General features: G+C 66.6%; 2 protein-coding genes and 1 long non-coding RNA gene across 5 annotated transcripts; 1 reads left to right on the forward strand and 2 right to left on the reverse strand.

The window, feature by feature from the left end:
- Positions 1 to 703: 703 nt before the first annotated feature.
- Positions 704 to 5294, reverse strand: DNAJB1 (DnaJ heat shock protein family (Hsp40) member B1). The gene is made up of 3 exons (XM_085046080.1): positions 4951 to 5294; positions 3546 to 4102; positions 704 to 1877 (listed from the first exon to the last, which is right to left on the reverse strand). Exons 1-3 carry the CDS (start codon positions 5159 to 5161, stop codon positions 1647 to 1649), a joined length of 999 nt encoding a protein of 332 aa, XP_084902206.1. The 5' UTR covers positions 5162 to 5294; the 3' UTR covers positions 704 to 1646.
- A 2030-nt stretch (positions 5295 to 7324) lies between these two features.
- On the forward strand, positions 7325 to 17633 carry TECR (trans-2,3-enoyl-CoA reductase). Of its 3 annotated transcripts, XM_085046083.1 has the most exons (13): positions 7325 to 7457; positions 8715 to 8765; positions 9066 to 9117; positions 9959 to 10003; positions 11125 to 11228; positions 11957 to 12072; positions 12693 to 12798; positions 13163 to 13235; positions 14378 to 14421; positions 14781 to 14838; positions 15490 to 15578; positions 16224 to 16269; positions 16861 to 17633. In XM_085046083.1, exons 1-13 carry the CDS (start codon positions 7443 to 7445, stop codon positions 16986 to 16988), a joined length of 927 nt encoding a protein of 308 aa, XP_084902209.1. In that variant the 5' UTR covers positions 7325 to 7442; the 3' UTR covers positions 16989 to 17633. The 3 variants fall into 3 exon arrangements, with proteins under 3 accessions (XP_084902209.1, XP_084902208.1, XP_084902210.1); XM_085046082.1 differs by lacking the exon at positions 7325 to 7457 and having other exon boundaries at positions 8546 to 8765; XM_085046084.1 differs by lacking the exons at positions 7325 to 7457; positions 8715 to 8765; positions 9066 to 9117; positions 9959 to 10003 and adding exons at positions 10889 to 10908; positions 10995 to 11012 and having other exon boundaries at positions 11086 to 11228.
- On the reverse strand, positions 13212 to 13629 carry LOC146422587 (uncharacterized). Its single transcript, XR_014848058.1, has 3 exons — positions 13574 to 13629; positions 13379 to 13429; positions 13212 to 13257 (listed from the first exon to the last, which is right to left on the reverse strand). It is a non-coding gene; the product is annotated as an uncharacterized LOC146422587 (long non-coding RNA).
- Positions 17634 to 17767: the final 134 nt, after the last annotated feature.

The raw sequence follows: 17767 nt of genomic DNA on the forward strand, positions 1-17767 counted from the left end.
AAGCACAAAGCCCATTTTTGGGGCACAGACCCCATTTTGGGGCACAAACCCCATTTAGGGGGGCACAGACCTTATTTTGGGGCACAAACCCCATTTTTGGGGCACAGACCCCATTTTGGGGCACAAACCCCATTTAGGGGGGCACAGACCTTATTTTGGGGCACAAACCCCATTTTTGGGGCACAGACCCCATTTTGGGGCACAAACCCCATTTAGGGGGGCACAGACCCCATTTGGGGACACAAACCCCATTTAGGGGACACAGACCCCATTTGGGACACAAACCCCATTTGGGGCAGGAGGAGCAGTGACAGAGCCGGGAGGATCATTGGGGAGGGGGAATCAAAACCCCAAACCCCATTTGGGGAGGGGGCAGGAACAGACCCTTGGGGGGTTCATTGGAGAGCAGTCCAGACCCCTCAGAGGGGGCAACCAGCCCGATTTGGGGGCACAGACCCCGTTTGGGGGCACAGACCCCGTTTGGGGAAGGAGCTGCAGGCACAGAGCCCTGGGGGGACAACAGACCCCATCTGGGGGCTGCCAGACCCCATCTGGGGGTCCTCAGACCGTGGGGCTCACTGTGGGGTATTTGGGGGGTGGAAGATCATCCCCCATCCTTGAGCCCCCCAATCCCAGCTTCCAACCCCCCCGGTGACCCCAAATCCCCTCCCCAGTGCCCCCCACCCCAGCAGACAGAGCAGGCCAGGTTTCAGCGCTTTATCGCGGCCCCAAAGGACCCTTTTCCGGGCGGTTCGACCCCAAAAACGCGAGGGCCCCGCCCCGCCCCCCCCCGAGCCGCCCGCGGCCCCCCAACCCCCCCGGGGGGTCCCTCCTGGCCTGGGGGGCTGGGAGGGGACAGGGCACCCCAGGACCCCCTCAGAGATGGCCGGGACCCCCCAGCCCTGACCCCAAAAGGGGGACAGGGAGACCTGGGGGTGCCCAGAGTGGGGAGGGACATGGGGACCCCCAAAGCGGGGGGGCAGCAGGGACACAGTGACCCCTCCCCGCCCTGGGGGGGGTGAGGACTGCTGGGGACCCCCAGAGCAGAGATGGGGGGAAAAGGACACCCGAAAACCCCAAAACCCCCAAAATGGGGGAGACAAGGCCACCTGGGGACCCCCAGAGTGGGGGACAAGGACACCCAACACCCTCAGAGCCACGAGAAGGGGGACAAGGACCCCCCCGAGCCCCTGACCACCAATGTGGGGTCAGGGCAGCAAAGCCACCCCAGGACCACCCAAAGCACAGACATGGGGTGACAGGGACACCCCGAGACCCTCAGACCCCCAAAGACACCCTGGGGTCACCCCAGATCCCTGATGAGGTGTCACAAAGCCACCTCAGGACCCCCCAGAGACACAGGGCAAAGGTCACCCGGACCTCCGCCACGGGGGGGACACCTCGGGGTCCCCAAACCCCTGAGACGGTGGGGACAAGGCCACTTCGGGACCCCCAGGACCCCTCCAAGCTCTGAGGTTCGGGGACAAGGACACCCCAAGCCGCTCAGCCCCCCAGGGTGGAGGTGGGGGGGCGAGGACACCGCGACCCCCCGAGTTTTTGGGGCACTGCAGGCACCCCCGGGGTGTCCCCCCGAGTCCAAACCCCCCCACGCCCCCCCGGCCGGGGATTGGGGGGCGCGGGGGGCACTAGAGGGGCAGGATCTGCTCCAGGAGGGTCTTGGAGGCCGGCGGGATCCTGTCGGGGAACTTGACCTCGAACTCGATGACGAGGTCGCCGCGCTGCTCGGGGGAGCGGGGGAAGGGCAGCCCCTCCCCCGGGATGCGCCGCTTGACCCCCGGCTTGAGCACGTCCTGGAACACCATGGGGATGCTGCGGCCGTCCAGCGTGGGGACGGTCACCGTGCAGCCACACAGCGCCTGGGGGGACACGGCGGGGACACGTCAGCAGGGGGAGGAGGGGGGACAGCCCAGCATGGTCACATCAGCCCCAGCGCCAAGAGTGACCACCCGGAGTGACACCCCAAATACCCAGTGTGTCCTGAGTGACACCCCAAATACCCACTGTGTCCTGAGTGACACCCCTAATACCCAGTGTGTCCTGAGTGACACCCCAAATACCCAGTGTGTCCTGCCACCATTCAGAGTGACCCCACTGACCACCCAGAGTGACACCCCAAATACTCAGTGTGTCCTGCCAGCACCCAGAGTGACCACCGGCCACTCATCGTGTCCTGTCGCCATCCAGAGTGACCCCCTGGCCACTCATCGTGTCCTACCAGCACCCAGAGTGACCCCTCTGACCACCCAGAGTGACCTCTCTCATCACCCACTGTGTCCTGTCACCACCCAGAGTGACCCCCTGGCCACCCATCGTGTCCTGTCAGCACCCAGAGTGGTCCCCTGGCCACCCATCGTGTCCTGTCACCATCCAGAGTGACCCTCTGGCCACCCACTGTGTCCTGCCAGCACCCAGAGTGACCCCTCTGACCACCCAAACTGAGTCACCTGCAGTGTCCCCAACAAGGCCAGCCCACCCCCATGTCCCCAGCCAGATCGAGCCACCCCCAATGTCCCCACCAGGACTGAGCCACTCAGCCCAGTCCCCATGTCCCCAACACCACCAAGGCCAAGCCACCCCTGTGTCCCCATCCAGACCAAGCCAGCCCTGATGTCCCAGCAAAACCAACGGCCCCAGTGTCCCCACCTGATGTCCCCAGCTGACTGCAATGTCCCCACGACCACCAAGACCAGCCCTGATGTCCCCACGTGATGTTGCCACCACGGCCAAGGTCAATCCCCACTTGACATCCCCTAAAAACCACCCTGACCCCAGTGTCCCCACCAAGACCGAGCCACCCCTATGTCCCCACTGCCACCAACTCAGCCCCAGTGTCCCCCATGCCACCAACTCAACCCCAATGTCCCCACTGCCACCCAGATCCAATCACCTCGATGGCCCCTCCAGGACTGACCCACCCCCATGTCCCCAGCAAGACCAAGCCAACCCTGACGTCCCCACTGTCACCAGCCCAGCCCCAGTGTCCCCCTGAGACCACCCCAACGCCAATGTCCCCAGCACCACCAAGCCCCGTGTCCCCACCAATAGTGACCCAGCCAAATGTCCCCACCTGATGTCCCCAAAGAATCCCCCACTGTGCTGTCCCCCCCAATGGCCCCCAAAGACCACCCCAGCTCAATGTCCCTACCTGATGTCCCCCAAGCCCCATCGCGCTGTCCCCCCGATGTCCCCAAGACCCCCACAGCACTGTCCCCCCCCCCAATGTCCCCAAGCCCCACAGCACTGTCCCCCCGATGTCCCCAAGCCCCCATCACGCTGTCCCCCCGATGGCCCCAAGTCCCTCAACACGCTGTCCCTCCCGATGTCCCCAAGCTCCCCATCATGCTGTCCACCCTGGATGTCCCCAAGCCCCCCACCGTGCTGTCCCCCCCGATGTCCCCAAGCCCCACCATGCTGTCCCCCCCGATGTCCCAAAGCCCTGTCACACTGTCCCCCCCGATGTCCCCAAGCCCCATCACGCTGTCCCCCCGATGTCCCCAAGCCCTGTCACACTGTCCCCTCCCCACCTCGCGGAGGCTGATCTTGGCCGGGTACACGATGTCCGAGCCGTCGCGGCGGAACACGTCGTGCGGCTTGTCCTTGAGCACGAACACCACGTCGGCGGGGATGTTGTTGGGGGTCTGGTCGCCCTCCTTGGGGAAGGTGATCTTGGTTCCCTCCTTCCAGCCCCGCTTCACCTCAATGGTCAGGATCTTATCCTCCTTCCGCACTGTCTTCCCGTCGGGCCCGAGGCGCTTGTGGGAGATCTTCATCTTCTTGGTGCAGCCGCTGTAGATCTCCTCCAGCGACACCCGCAGGTCGTACAGCACGGGGGGGTCCTGCTTGCGGCCGTCGGACCCCCGACCCCGCGGGAAGCTCACGCCGAAGCCCCCGACGTGGAAGGTGTTGAAGGTGTCGTCGCCGTCCTCGTCGTCGCCGTTGCGCTGCACGAAGAAGGTGTCGAAGGGGTTGCGGCCGTCGAAGAACTCGGCGAACATGGCGTGGGGGTCACCCCGGAAGGTGTAGGTGAAGGTGGGGCCGTTGGAGCCCCCCGGGCCGGGGGTCGGGGCTCCCCCTTTCAGCCCTGGCAAGCGGGGGGAAGGTGCCCATCAGCCCCCCGGCCGCCGGAGGGTGCGGGGTGAGCCGCGGGCAGGGCGTGGGGCAGGCCAGGGCGTGGGGAACCGGTTCTGCCCGTGGCGCCGACGCCGCTGATGGCCCCGGACGGGTCCCAACAGGCCCAGCCGGCTCCAGCGGCCCCCCCGGCACACCCCGGCGCCCTCCCAGCCCCCCCGGGCTGCCGGCCTGGCGCCGGCCGACCCCAGCCCGGGCTGTGACCCCACTGGGCTGCCATGCTGAACCCCTCCAGCCCCCCGTCCCTGCTCTCCAGCCCCTCTCTGTACCCCCCCTGCCCTCGCCCTGCCCCCACCCTGCACCCCAAAACCCCCAATCCTGGCTGCCCTCACTCTGCCCCTGGCCTGGGCTCACCCCCTGCCCCCTTCACCTGCCTCCCCCTGCCCCCCGGGACCCCCACCCCTTTTACTCTGCCCCCCAATCTCCCCCTTCACCCCACCCTGATCCCCCTCCTGCCCCAGCCCCCGCTCACCCCACCCCAGACCCCCACCTGATCCCCCACCTGCCCACCACCACCCCAAACCCCCTTACCCCACCCCAGACCCCCACCCTGCCTTCCCCTGCCCTCCACGTGCTCCCTCCAACCCCACACCCCCAGCCCCCGCCCTGCCGGTGTCGCCCCAGCCCCCTCTCCCTCACCCTGTCACTGTCCCCGCCTGTCCCAAACCCTCACCCTGACCCCCATGTCCCCCTGCCCCAACTGTCCCCCAGCCACCACCGGCATCCCCCACCACCTCCCCCCCCCACGCCCCCAGCCCTCCCCATTCCCCGCCCCCCCGGGCCCCCCGTGCCGCCGCTCACCCTCCTCCCCGTACTTGTCGAAGATCTCCCGTTTTTTGGGGTCGCTGAGCACGTCGTAGGCCTCGGCCACCTCCTTGAAGCGCTGCTCGGCGCCCGGCGATCGGTCCTTGTCGGGGTGGCAGCGCAGCGCCTGCCGCCGGTACGCGCGGCGGATGTCGGCGGGGGAAGCCCCCCGGGACAAGCCCAGCGTGCGGTAATAGTCCTTCCCCATGGCCGCCCCGAGTGCTCTGGGACCGGGCACGGCGAGGCACCGCGGGACGGGCACGGGGAGGGAGCGGAGAGGGGAGAGGGGCGGGGAGACGGGGAGGGAGCGGGGAGGGACCGCGGGGTGGATGGATGGGGAGAGGGGTGGGCCGGGGGAGGGACTGGGGATGGACTGCGGGATGGACGGGGGAATGGACTCGGGATGGACCAGGGAAAGGACTGGGGGTTGTGGAATGGACCGGGGAGGGACCGGGGAGGGACCGGGGAGGGACCGGGGAGGGATGGATGGGGAGAGCGGTGGACGGGGGGAGGGACAGGGGTTGGTCAAGGGGGATGAGGATGGATGAGGAAGGACTGGGGATGGAGCTGGGAACGACCAGGGAATGGATGGAGAGACGGACTGGATAGCGGGTGAACCGGGAATGAACCGGGGTGGACCAGGGAGGGACGGGGATGGACCGGGGATAGACCGGGAATGGACCGGGGATGGACCGCGGGTTGGACCAGGGAGGGTTAGGGGGATGGACTGCGGGATTGACGGGGGATGGACCTGGAATGGACCGGGAATGGACCTGGAATGGACCGGGGATGGACCAGGGAAAGTACCGAGAATGGACCGGGGAGGGACAGGGGATGGAGCAGGGATGGACCGGGGAGGGACAGGGGATGGACTGTGGGATGGACCGGGAATAGATCGCGGGAATGGACTGGGAATGGACCGAGGAAAGGATCGGGGATGGGCCAGGGAGGGACAGGGGTGGACCGGGGGTGGGACAGGGGTTGGTCAAGGGGGATGAGAATGGATGGGGAAGGAGTGGGGAAGGACAGGGGAACGAGCACGGAGGGACAGGGGGATGGACTGCGGGATGGACAGGGGATGGACCGGGGGATGGACCGGGGATGGACCGGCGGAGTGACCGGGAATGGACCGGGGATGGACCGGGGATGGACCGGAGATGGACTGCGGGAGTGAGCGGGGAGTGACCGGGGATGGAGCGGGAAGGGGGTGGGACAGAGGAGAGACTGGGGAAGGACCGGGGGGATGAGGACGGATGGGGAAAGGAGGATCGGAGGGAGAGGAACCGCGGATAGAGCGGCGGAGGAACCGGAGAGGGACCGGGAATGGGGGCGAAGGGACGAGGAGGGACCGGGAATGGGAACGGGGAGGGAGCGGCGGGCGTGGGGATGGGAACGGGGCTGGACTGAGGGAGGGACCGGGGAAGGGAATGGGGACCGGGATGGGATGAGTCGGAGGAGAAACGGGGATGGACCGGGGGGAAGGAGGGGCCTGAAGCTTCCCGGGGGCTGTCCCTGTCACCTCCAGCGACAGCCTGACCCTGTCACCCTCAGTGACACCCTGTCACCCACAGGCATATCCTGTCACTGTCACCCACCGTGCCAACCACGCCACCTGCAGCCACTGTCACTCGCAGTGACACCCTGTCCTGTCCCCCGATGTCACTCCGGTGACAGCCCATCTCCTGTCAACACGGCGAGTGCCACCCCAACGCCAGCCTGTCCCTGTCACTGCAGGGTGTGACCGCCGTGACCCCACCTGGCGCCCCTGCCCCACCCCCAGCCGTGTCCCCGGTTCAGGTGACACCTGGGGCAGGACCCAGCAGGTGGGCAGGACACCTGGGGAGCTTGGGGACAGGGGGGACATGAAGACAGGGGACAAAGGACATGGGGACAGGGAGGACACAGGAACTGGGACACGGGGACACTGGGATTGGAGACCTGGGGACAGGTGGCCAAGGGGACATGGGGACACAGGGAGGGACAGGCCCCTCCACCCCACCGTCCCCATGGCCAGGGGTCCCCATGGCCCCACGTGTCACTGTGTCCCGATGTCCCCTGCGCCCCGCAGTGTCCCCAGGGGGTCCCTAAGCCCAGCACGTTCCCATGATGTCCTGGTGTCCCCAGAAGCTCCTGTCCCCTCCAAGGCCACCCAGACCCCGCTGACACCCCCAGCCCCACAGGCTCCGCCCCCAGCACGAGGCCCCGCCCCCTCCCGCCCCTGCCGCCTGCCCATTGGCTGCTCTCCGCGTCACTCCACGCCCCGCCCCCGCCTCTCATTGGCTGTTGCCCCCTCAGGCGTTCGCGTTGCCCCGGCAACCAACGCGGCGGGAAGGGGCGAGCGCGAGGGCGTGGCCGCGGCGTTTTGATTGGCTGCCCCGAGCCACGCGAGCGGCGCCGATTGGCCGCGCCGCAAGCCCCGCCCCGGTGGGCGCGCGGGGCGGGTCACGTGGGGGCGGCGGGGGCGGCGGGCGCGGCGGAGCGGAGCGACCATGAAGCACTACGAGGTGAGGCGGCGATCTGCCCGCGCTGAGGAACCGCGGCCGGCTCCGGAGCCGCTCCGAGCCCCGGGGCTTCTGCCCCGCGCAGCGCGGCCGCGCCGACCTCGCGTAACCCCGCGTTCCGCCCCGGGGCACCGGGACGGGCGCTGCGCATGCGCGCGGGTGGAGCCGTGCGCATGCGCGAGGGGTGATGCGTGTGCGCGCTTCGGGCGGCAGGGGGCGCGCGGGGGCGGAGCGGAGGCAGGGGGCGGGGCTTCGGCGGGAAAGGGGCGGGGACTCTGCCTGGGGGCGGGGCTTAGCCTGGAGGGGCGGGGCTTGGGGCAGGGGCGGGGCCTGGGGGTCCCGGTGGTCCCGGGAGGGTCCCGGTGGTCCCGGGAGGGTCCCGGTGGTCCCGGGAGGGTCTCGGTGGTCCCGGGCTCCGGCCGCTCCCCGCCGCCCCGATGTCGCACAGGAACCCCGAGGGGCGGGGCACGCGCGCGGGGTCACCGCGGGGTCACTCCTGGCTGGCCCCGCCCTTCCCCCGCTGTCACCACCCCCCAGCGCTGTCACCGTCACCGCGCTCGGGTGGCTCCTTGGGTGTCACCGTGAAGGTGTCACCTCCCCCCCCCCCGGGGTGTCACAGGGTCGGGGTGTCCCTGTCGCCTCGCGGTGACACAGGGTGACAGAGCCCCATGGCAGTGTCCGGGGCTGGCAGCCGCCTGTCCCCATCGCGGTGTCCCCAGCGGTCACAGACCCCCGTCCCCGTGTCGCCCGGTGACGTCACCCCGTGGCCCCCAGAGTGACCCGGGGGTGACAGCAGCCACATGGCTCGGGCCAGCTCTGTCCCCACCTCGTGCCACCGAGGCTCTTGGGGACCGTGGGGACCTGGGGGTGGGGGGGTCCAGCCTCACCTCCCGCCCGCGCCGCGTCCTGTCCCCTCCGTCCCCGCCGGCCACTGTCCCCACCCCCGGCGCCGGGTGACTCAGTCCCTCCCGTGGCCACCCCCAGGGCCACCCCCGGGGCCACCTCCAGGGCCACCCCCGGGGCCACCTCCAGGGCCACCTCCGGGGCCAGCAGGGCCAAGAGCCCGCTGGGGGGGGAGGGTTATATTTAGCGCCTCCCGGGGCCGATCGGGTTTCGGGCGGGCGCGGCGACATGGAGGTGGCAGTGCCACCCCGCGAGGGGGGCCCGCTGTCGCCGTCCCCCGTGTCCCCCGTGCTGGCGCTGTGGCCGCCGGTTGTCCCCAGCAAGCGACCCAAGAAATCGGCTGTGCTCTTCTTCGAGGTGGAGATCCTGGACGCAAGGACGAGGGACAAGCTCTGCTTCCTCGACAAGGTAGGGGACAGGGCCGGGAGGGGACACGGGGTGGCCCTGGGTGTCCCCACGGCCCCTCGGGGTGTCCCTGCAGCCCCTGATGGCCCCTGGGGTGTCACTGATGGCCCCTGGGGTGTCACTGATGGCCCCTGGGGTGTCACTGGTGGCCCCTGGGGGTGTCACTGATGGCCCCTGGGGTGTCACTGATGGCCCCTGGGGTGTCCCTGATGGCCCCTGGGGTGTCACTGATGGCCCCTGATGGCCCCTGGGGTGTCACTGATGGCCCCTGGGGTGTCACTGACGGCCCCTCGCTGTCCCCAGGTGGAGCCTCAGGCCACCGTGGCTGACATCAAGAACCTGTTCAGCAAAGCCCGTGAGTAGCCATGGGGACAGGGACAGGGACAGGGACAGGGCTGGGGGCTCTCCATGGGGACCCTGAGTGTGGCTGGGGAGCTGTCACAGGGTGGTGGGGACTTGTCACAGGGCCATGGGGACCGACATCGTGGCCAAGGATTTGTCACAAGGCCATCGTGGTCATTATGATCAGAGACACATCATGGAGCCATGGCCACCATCGCTGTCCCCTCTGTGCCTGTGTCACTGCAGAGCCACCATCGCTGTCCCCTCTGTGCCTGTGTCCCCACATTACCACCACCACTGTCCCTTCTGTGGCTGTGTCACCACAATGCCACCATCGCTGTCCTTTCTATGGCTCTGTCCCCACAGTGCCACCATTGCTGTCCCTTCTGTGGCTCTGTCCCCCCAGTGCCACCACCACTGTCCCTTCTGTGGCTGTGTCCCCAGAGTGCCACCATCACTGTCCTTTCTATGGCTCTGTCCCCTCTGTGGCTCTGTCACCACAGTGCCACCATTGCTGTCCCCATGGGGATTTTGTCCCCACAGTGCCACCATCGCTGTCCCCTCTGTGCCTGTGTCCCCACAGTGCCACCATCGCTGTCCCCATAGGGGCTGTGTCCCCACAGTGCCACCATCGCTGTCCTTTCTGTAGCTCTGTCACCACAATGCCACCATCTCTGTCCCCATAGGGCCTGTGTCACCACAATGCCACCATCGCTGTCCCCTCTGTGCCTGTGTCACCACAGTGCCACCATTGCTGTCCTTTCTATGGCTCTGTCCCCACAGTGCCACCATCTCTGTCCCCTCTGTGGCTCTGTCCCCACAGTGCCACCATCGCTGTCCCCTCTGTCCCACAGATCCCCAGTGGTACCCAGCGAGACAATCCCTGCGCCTGGACCCCAGTGAGTGTCACCACGGGATCAGGTGTCCCCAGGGTGTCCCCAGGTGTCCCTAAGGTGTCCCCAGGTGTCCCCAGGTGTCCCTAAGGTGTCCCCAGGGTGTATTGAGCTGTTCTCCCCTGTCCCCTGCGGTGGCCCTGGCTGTCCCCAGGTTTTCTCTACAATGTCCCCAGGTGCCCCTGCTGTCCCCTGGCATCCCCAAGGTGTCCCCGGGGGTGTCCCAGGTGTGTCCCCAGGTGTCCCCCAGGTGTCCCAGATGTGCCCAGGTGTGTCCCAGACATTCCCTAAGATGTCCCCAGGGATGGCCCAGGTGTCCCAGGTGTCCCTCAGGGTATCCCAGGTGTCCCAGGGATGTCCCCAGGTGTGTCCCTTGGGGTGTCCCCAGGTGTGTCCCAGGTGTCCCAGGTGTGTCCCAGGGATGTCCCCATGTGTCCCCAGGTGTGTCCCAGGTGTCCCAGGTGTCCCCAGGTGTGTCCCTTGGGGTGTCCCCAGGTGTCCCCAGGTGTGTCCCAGGTGTCCCAGGTGTGTCCCAGGTGTCCCAGGTGTCCCCAGGTGTGTCCCAGGGATGTCCCAGGTGTCCCAGGTGTCCCCAGGTGTGTCCCAGGTGTGTCCCTAGGGATGTCCCAGGTGTCCCCAGGTGTGTCCTAGGTGTCCCCAGGTGTGTCCCAGGTGTCCCCAGGTGTGTCCTAGGTGTCCCCAGGTGTGTCCCAGGTGTCCCAGGTGTGTCCCTAGGGGTGTCCCAGATGTCCCAGGTGTGTCCCAGCGATGTCCCAGGTGTCCCAGGTGTGTCCCCAGGGATGTCCCTAGGGGTGTCCCAGGGATGTCCCCAGGTGTCCCAGGTGCCCCAGGTGCCCCAGGTGTCCCAGGGATGTCCCAGGTGTCCCCAGGGATGTCCCCAGGTGTCCCAGGTGTCCCAGGGATGTCCCCAGGTGTGTCCCAGGGATGTCCCAGGTGTGTCCCAGGTGTGTCCCAGGTGTGTCCCAGGTGTCCCCAGGTGTGTCCCAGGGATGTCCCAGGTGTCCCCAGGGATGTCCCCAGGTGTCCCCAGGTGTCCCCAGGGATGTCCCAGGTGTCCCCAGGGGTGTCCCAGGTGTCCCAGGTGCCCCAGGTGTGGCTGTCCCCAGAGGGTCGCTCGCTGAAGGACGAGGATGTGCTGCAGTCGCTGCCCGTCGGCACCACGGCCACCCTGTACTTCCGGGACCTGGGCGCCCAGATCAGCTGGGTCACGGTGAGTCACCTGTCACCCTCTGTGTCACCCTGTGTCCCCAGGTGTCCCTGACTGTCCCCTGCCCTGTCCTGTCCCCTCATCTGTCCCAGGTGTCCCAGGTGTCCCTGACTGTCCCCAGGTGTCCCTGTCTGTCCCCTGACTGTCCCCTGCCCTGTCCTGTCCCCTCATCTGTCCCAGGTGTCCCAGGTGTCCCTGACTGTCCCCAGGTGTCCCTGACTGTCCCCTGACTGTCCCCTGCCCTGTCCCATGTGTCCCTGGCTGTCCCTGACTGTCTGACTGTCCCCTGCCCTGTCCCAGGTGTCCCTGACTGTCCCCTCATCTGTCCCAGGTGTCCCTGGCTGTCCCTGACTGTCCCCTCCCCTGTCCCTGGTGTCCCTGACTGTCCCCTTTCACCTGTCCCAAGTGTCCCTGGCTGTCCCTGACTATTCCCTCACCTGTCCCAGGTGTCCCTGACTGTCCCCTCTCACCTGTCCCAGGTGTCCCTGACTGTCCCCAGGTGTCCCAGGTGTCCCTGACTGTCCCCCCTCACCTGTCCCAGGTGTCCCTGACTGTCCCTAACTGTCCCCTCCCTGTCCCATGTGTCCCTGGCTGTCCCTGACTGTCCCCTCCCTGTCCCAGGTGTCCCTGACTGTCCCCTGCCTGTCCCCTCACCTGTCCCAGGTGTCCCTGACTGTCTGACTGTCCCCAGGTGTCCCTGACTGTCCCCTCACCTGTCCCACCTGTCCCAGGTGTTCCTGACGGAGTACGCAGGGCCGCTGCTCATCTACCTGCTGTTCTATTTCCGGGTTCCGTTCCTCTACGGCCCTCGATACGACTTCACCGCCAGCCGCCACCGCGTGGTCCAGTGAGGGACAGAGGGGACAGCGGGGACAGGGAGGGGACAGTCAGGGGACAGGGAGGGGACAGTGGGGACAGGGAGGGGACAGTGGGGACAGGGAGGGGACAGCGGGGACAGCGGGGACAGCAGGGACAAGCGGGGACAGGGAGACAGCGGGGGGACGGGGGGACAGCAGGGGAGACGAGAGGGGACAGCGGGGACAGCCGGGGCTGGGGCTGTGGGGACAATGGAGACAGCTGGGTCTGGGGGGACAGTGAGGGACAATGGGGACAGGAGGGGGATAATGCAAGCTGGGGGGGACAGTGAGTGGGACAGCGGGGGACAGTAGGGGACAATGGGGGCTGGGGGGACAATGGGGACTGGGGGGACAATGGGGACAGTGGGGGACAATGGGGGACAATGGGAGACAATGGGAGACAATGGGGACAGTGGGGGACAATGAGGGTTCAGAGGGTGTCAGGGGGACAGTGGGGCTGCCTGGGGGGACATGGGGACTCACAGGGGACACTGGGGAGACTTTGGGGACTCTGGGGGGCTCTGGGGAGGCAATGAGGGCCTGACCCCCATGTCCCCCATGTCCCCCGTGTCCCCTGGGTGTCCCCTGGGTGTCCCCTGGGTGTCCCCAGCCTGGCGTGCTGCTGTCACTCGTTCCACTACGTCAAGCGGCTGCTGGAGACGCTGTTTGTGCATCGCTTCTCGCACGGCACCATGCCGCTGCGCAACATCTTCAAGGTGACACTGGGGACACTGGGGACACCGGGGACACTGGGGACACTGCCACCCGCGCCACTGCCACGGCCCCTCCCTGTCCCCACCAGGTCACCCCCACCCCTGTCCCCTCGCTGTCCCCTCCCTGTCCCCCAGGTCACCTCTGCCACCCCCTGTCACCTCCCTGTCCCCAGCACCAACCCTGCACATCATCAAGGTGTCACTGTCACCTGGGTTACCTCCCTGGCACCTCCTGTGTCACCCTGTCCTCCCTGTGTCCCCCCCGTGTCCCCTCAGCTGCCCCACCAGCACCACCTGCACACCTGGGTGTCCCCAGGTGTCCCCAGCTGCCACTGCTGTGTCCCCAATGTGTCCCCAATGTCCCCAGAACTGCACCTACTACTGGGGCTTTGCTGCTTGGATGGCTTATTACATCAACCACCCTCTGTACACCCCGCCGGGTGAGTGTCACCTGTGTGTCACCTGTGTCACCTGTGTGTCACTGTGTGTCACCTGTGTGTCACCTGTGTGTCACCTGTGTCACCTGTCCTTATTACATCAACCACCCGCTGTACACCCCACCGGGTGAGTGTCACTGTGTCACCTGTGTCACCTGTGTGTCACCTGTGTGTCACCTGTGTCACCTGTGTGTCACCTGTGTCACCTGTGTCACCTGAGTGTCAGCTGTGTGTCACCTGTGTGTCAGCTGTGTGTCACCCCTGTGTCACCTGTCCTTATTACATCAACCACCCTCTGTACACCCCGCCGGGTGAGTGTCACTGTGTGTCACCTGTGTCACCTGTGTGTCAGCTGTGTCACCTGTGTCACCTGTGTCCTTATTACATCAACCACCCTCTGTACACCCCGCCGGGTGAGTGTCACTGTGTCACCTGTGTCACCTCTGTGTCACCTGTGTGCCACCTGTGTCACCTGTGTGTCACCTGTCCTTATTACATCAACCACCCTCTGTATACACCGCCGGGTGAGTGTCACTGTGTCACCTGTGTGTCACCTGAGTGTCACCTCTGTGTCACCTGTGTCACCTGTGTGTCACCTCTGTGTCACCTGTCCCTATTACATCAACCACCCTCTGTACACCCCGCCGGGTGAGTGTCACTGTGTCACCTGTGTGTCACCTCTGTGTCACCTGTGTGTCACCTCTGTGTCACCTGTGTCACCTCTGTGTCACCTGTGTGTCACCTGTGTCACCTGTGTCCTTATTACATCAACTACCCGCTGTACACCCCGCCGGGTGAGTGTCACCTGTGTGTCACCTGTGTGTCACCTGTGTGTCACCTGTGTCACCTGTGTCACCTCTGTGTCACCTCTGTCACCTGTGTGTCACCTCTGTCACCTGTGTGTCACCTCTGTGTCCCCAGTAACCCCCCCGGGGAGTGGCACCTGTCCCCTCTGTGTCCCCAGTGTCCCCATCACACCCCCTGAGGGTCTCTTGTCACCTGTCCCTCAGTGTCCCCGCTGTCCCCATCACACTGCCTGTCCCCCTGTGCCCAGGGGACACCGCGGGGGGTGTGGCTGTCCCTGTGTCCCTCTGCAGGGGACACTGGGGGTTGTCACTGTCCCTGACACCCCTGTGTCCCCACAGCCTACGGTGACGAGCAGGTGAAGCTGGCGCTGGCCGTGTTCCTGGTGAGCCCCGATGGGGACATGTTGGGGACATGCTGGGGACATGGGGGGACATGTTGGGACATGTTGGGGACATGGAGGGGACATGGGGGGACAGGGAGGGACATGGGGGAACATGGGGGGACATGGGGGACATGGGGGGACAGGGAGAAGACAGGGAGGGGACATGGGGGCACATGGAGGAAACATGTTGGGGACATGGGGAGGACATGGGGAGGACATGGGGGGACATCAAGAGGACATCAAGGGGACATGTTGGGGACATGGAGGGACATAGGATGGCCATGGGGACACTGGGGGGGACATGGGGACACTGGGGGTGTCCAGGTGCCACCTGCTCAGTGTCCCCAATGTCCCCCCAGTTCTGCCAGCTTGGGAACTTCTCCATCCACGTGGCACTGCGGAACCTGCGCCCTGCGGGTGAGGGGACACGGGGACATGGGGACACGGGGACACGGGGGGACATGGGGACACAGGGACATGGGGACACGGGGACACGGGGACACGGGGGGACATGGGGACATGGGGACACGGGGACATGGGGACATGGAGGACATGGGGACACAGGGACATGGGGACACGGGGGGACATGGGGACACGGGGACACGGGGACACGGGGGGACATGGGGACACACAGGGGGACATGGGGACAGGAGGATGCTGAGGCCACAGGAACAACAGGAGCAGCCCCAGGGTGGCAGGGGGCACGGTGGGGACACAGAGGGTGACACTCATCCGGGGGGTGACCTGGGGGTGACCCATGACTGGAGGGTGACATTGGAGGTGACCCGTGGCCAAGAGGGGTGACATGGCGGGGGGGTGGTGACAGAGGGGGTGACCCATGTCTGGGGAGGTGACACACATCTGGGGGTCACCCAGGGGGTGTGACCTGTGTCCAGGGGGTGACCTGTGTCCTGGGGGGTGTGACCTGTGTGTGACCTGTGTGTGACCTGTGTCCTGGGGGGGGGTGACCCATGTCCAGGGGATGTCACCAATGTGTGACCCGTGTGTCACCCATGTGTGACCCGTGTGTCACCGGTGTGTCACCCGGGCTGTCCCTGTCCCCGCCAGGCTCCAAGACCCGCAAGATTCCTTACCCAACCCGCAATCCCTTCACGTGGCTCTTCCTGCTCGTGTCCTGCCCCAACTACACCTACGAGGTGAGGGACACGGGGACACCGCCCTGGGGGACACGGCCTGGGGGGACACTGGGGACACCGGGGGGACACGGCCTGGGGGGGACACTGGGGGGACACTGCCCTGGGGGGACACTGGGGACACCAGGGGGACACTGCCCTGGGGGGACACTGGGGGACACTGCAGGGACATAGCCCTGGGGGGACACCAGGGGGACACCGCCCTGGGGGGACACAGGGGACACCGGGGGGACACAGCCCTGGGGGGACACTGGGGGGACATAGCCCTTTAGGGGGACACTTGGGGGACATGGCCTGGGGGGACACTGGGGACACCGGGGGGACATGGCCTGGGGGGGACACGGGGACACCGGGGGAACACAGCCCTGGGGGGTGGGGATGTGGCACCAGGGGGGTGACACAGCCCTAGGGGGGGGACAGTGCCCTCGGGGGGAGCACAGCAGAACTGGGGGGGGAGTGGGACATGGGGGGAGCTGTCCCCACCATGGGTGACACCCCTGCAATGGGTGACAACCCCGCAATGGGTGACAACCCTGCAATGGGTGACACCCCTGCAATGGGTGACACCCCTGCAATGGGTGACACCCCCGCAATGGGTGACAACTCCACAATGGGTGACAACTCCCCGTGGCTCTGTGTCACCCCCAGGTCGGGTCCTGGATTGGCTTCACCATCATGACACAGTGTCTGCCCGGTGAGGGAGGGGACATGGGACAGGGGAGGGGACAGGGTGGGACAGGGCAGGGGTTGATGGGGGAGGGGCACCCTGGAGACCCCACCTCCGTGTCCCCAGGGCCACCCTGGGCTCTCCCTGTCCCCTCCGTGTCACCCCGATTGTCCAAAGCCCCACCCCCCTGCAGTCCCTGCCCCACAATGTCCCCTGCCATGTCCCCAGTGCCACCCCATGTCCCCTGTCCCATCCCCAGCCACCCAAATCCCTGTCTCTCTGGGGTCCATGTCCCTCCCCTGTCCCCTGATGTCCCCTGTGCCCCCACCATGTCCCCAGTGCCACCTCAGCCAACAAATCCCTTGTCCCCCACGGGGTTCATGTCCCTCCCCAGTCCCCTGCTCTGTCCCATGTCCCTCTCTCCATGTCCCCTGTGCCACCCCAGCCTCCCAAATCCCTGTCCCCTGCAGCCCCACGTCCTCTGTCCCCCTCCAGGGTCTCCCTGTCCCCTCCATGTCCCTTGTGCCACCCCTGCCTGCCCGAATCCCCCACCCCCTGGGTCCCCTGTGGCACCGTGGTGACATTGGTGGCCCCGCGGTGACACGGGTGGCCCCGCAGTGGCGCTGTTCTCGCTGGTGGGCTTCGTGCAGATGGCGATCTGGGCGCAGGGCAAACACCGCAGTTACCTCCGCGAGTTCCGCGACTACCCTCCCCTGAGGTCCCCAATCATCCCCTTCCTGCTGTGACACCGCGGGGACACCGCGGGGACACCGCCGGGATGGGGACAGCCTGTCCCTAAGCATCCCCTTCGTGCTGTGACACTGCTGTGACACCGTGGGGACAGCCCGTCCCCAATCATCCCCTTCCTGCTGTGACACCGCGGGGACACCGCCGGGATGGGGACAGCCTGTCCCTCAGCATCCCCTTCCTGCTGTGACATTGTGGGGACACCGTGGGGATGGGGACAGCCCAGCCCCTATTGTCCCCATCCTGCTGTGACGCCAGGGACACCCCAGTGTCCCCCACTGTCCCCTTCTTACTGTGACACCCTGTGGGGACATCCTCACCTCAGGAATTCTGGATTGTCCCCTCCCTGCTGGGACACCAGAGGCAGCCCTTGGGGACACTGTGGGACAGCCTAATCTGTCCCTGTCACTGTCCCCTGAACCTTGGGGACACGAGCCCACTGTCACCGCGCTGCTCACAGCAGGACATGGCAATGTGTCCCTGCTGTCCCTTGTCACCCACCGGGTCCCAGCCGCGGTGTCCCCTCCCCACTGGCGCTGTCCCCAGTCACCAGTGGCGGTGACAAAGCCACCACTGGTGACCACAGCCTGTGTCACCATGTCCCCTCATCCCCGCCGGTGACAATAAACCACATCTCCCCCCCAGCGTGTGGCCTGTCATTGTCCCACCCAGGGGACACCGGGGACAGGGAGGGACACAGAGAGACATGGTGGGGACATGGAGAGGACATGGAGGGACACCCTTTGGGGACAATCCCACTGTCCCCAGGCTGGCTGGG

Source organism: Lichenostomus cassidix, unplaced genomic scaffold, assembly GCF_008360975.1.
Source record: "Lichenostomus cassidix isolate B80296 unplaced genomic scaffold, HeHo_3.0 HiC_scaffold_39, whole genome shotgun sequence".
NCBI classification, from domain to species: Eukaryota; Metazoa; Chordata; class Aves; order Passeriformes; family Meliphagidae; genus Lichenostomus; species Lichenostomus cassidix.

What these genes read in the sequence shown, in the direction of transcription:
- DNAJB1 (XM_085046080.1), bottom strand. Translation starts at nt 5,161, where the DNA reads ATGGGGAAGGACTATTACCGCACGCTGGGCTTGTCCCGGGGGGCTTCC. An exon ending in CGACAAGTACGGGGAGGAGG is followed by an intron (nt 4,103 to 4,950) that starts GTGAGCGGCGGC and finishes CCCGCTTGCCAG; the next exon opens with GGCTGAAAGGGGGAGCCCCG. An exon ending in CCAAGATCAGCCTCCGCGAG is followed by an intron (nt 1,878 to 3,545) that starts GTGGGGAGGGGA and finishes GTGTCCCCCCAG; the next exon opens with GCGCTGTGTGGCTGCACGGT.
- TECR (XM_085046082.1), top strand. Translation starts at nt 8,586, where the DNA reads ATGGAGGTGGCAGTGCCACCCCGCGAGGGGGGCCCGCTGTCGCCGTCC. An exon ending in CGCTGCGCAACATCTTCAAG is followed by an intron (nt 12,799 to 13,162) that starts GTGACACTGGGG and finishes CAATGTCCCCAG; the next exon opens with AACTGCACCTACTACTGGGG. An exon ending in CCCTCTGTACACCCCGCCGG is followed by an intron (nt 13,236 to 14,377) that starts GTGAGTGTCACC and finishes GTGTCCCCACAG; the next exon opens with CCTACGGTGACGAGCAGGTG.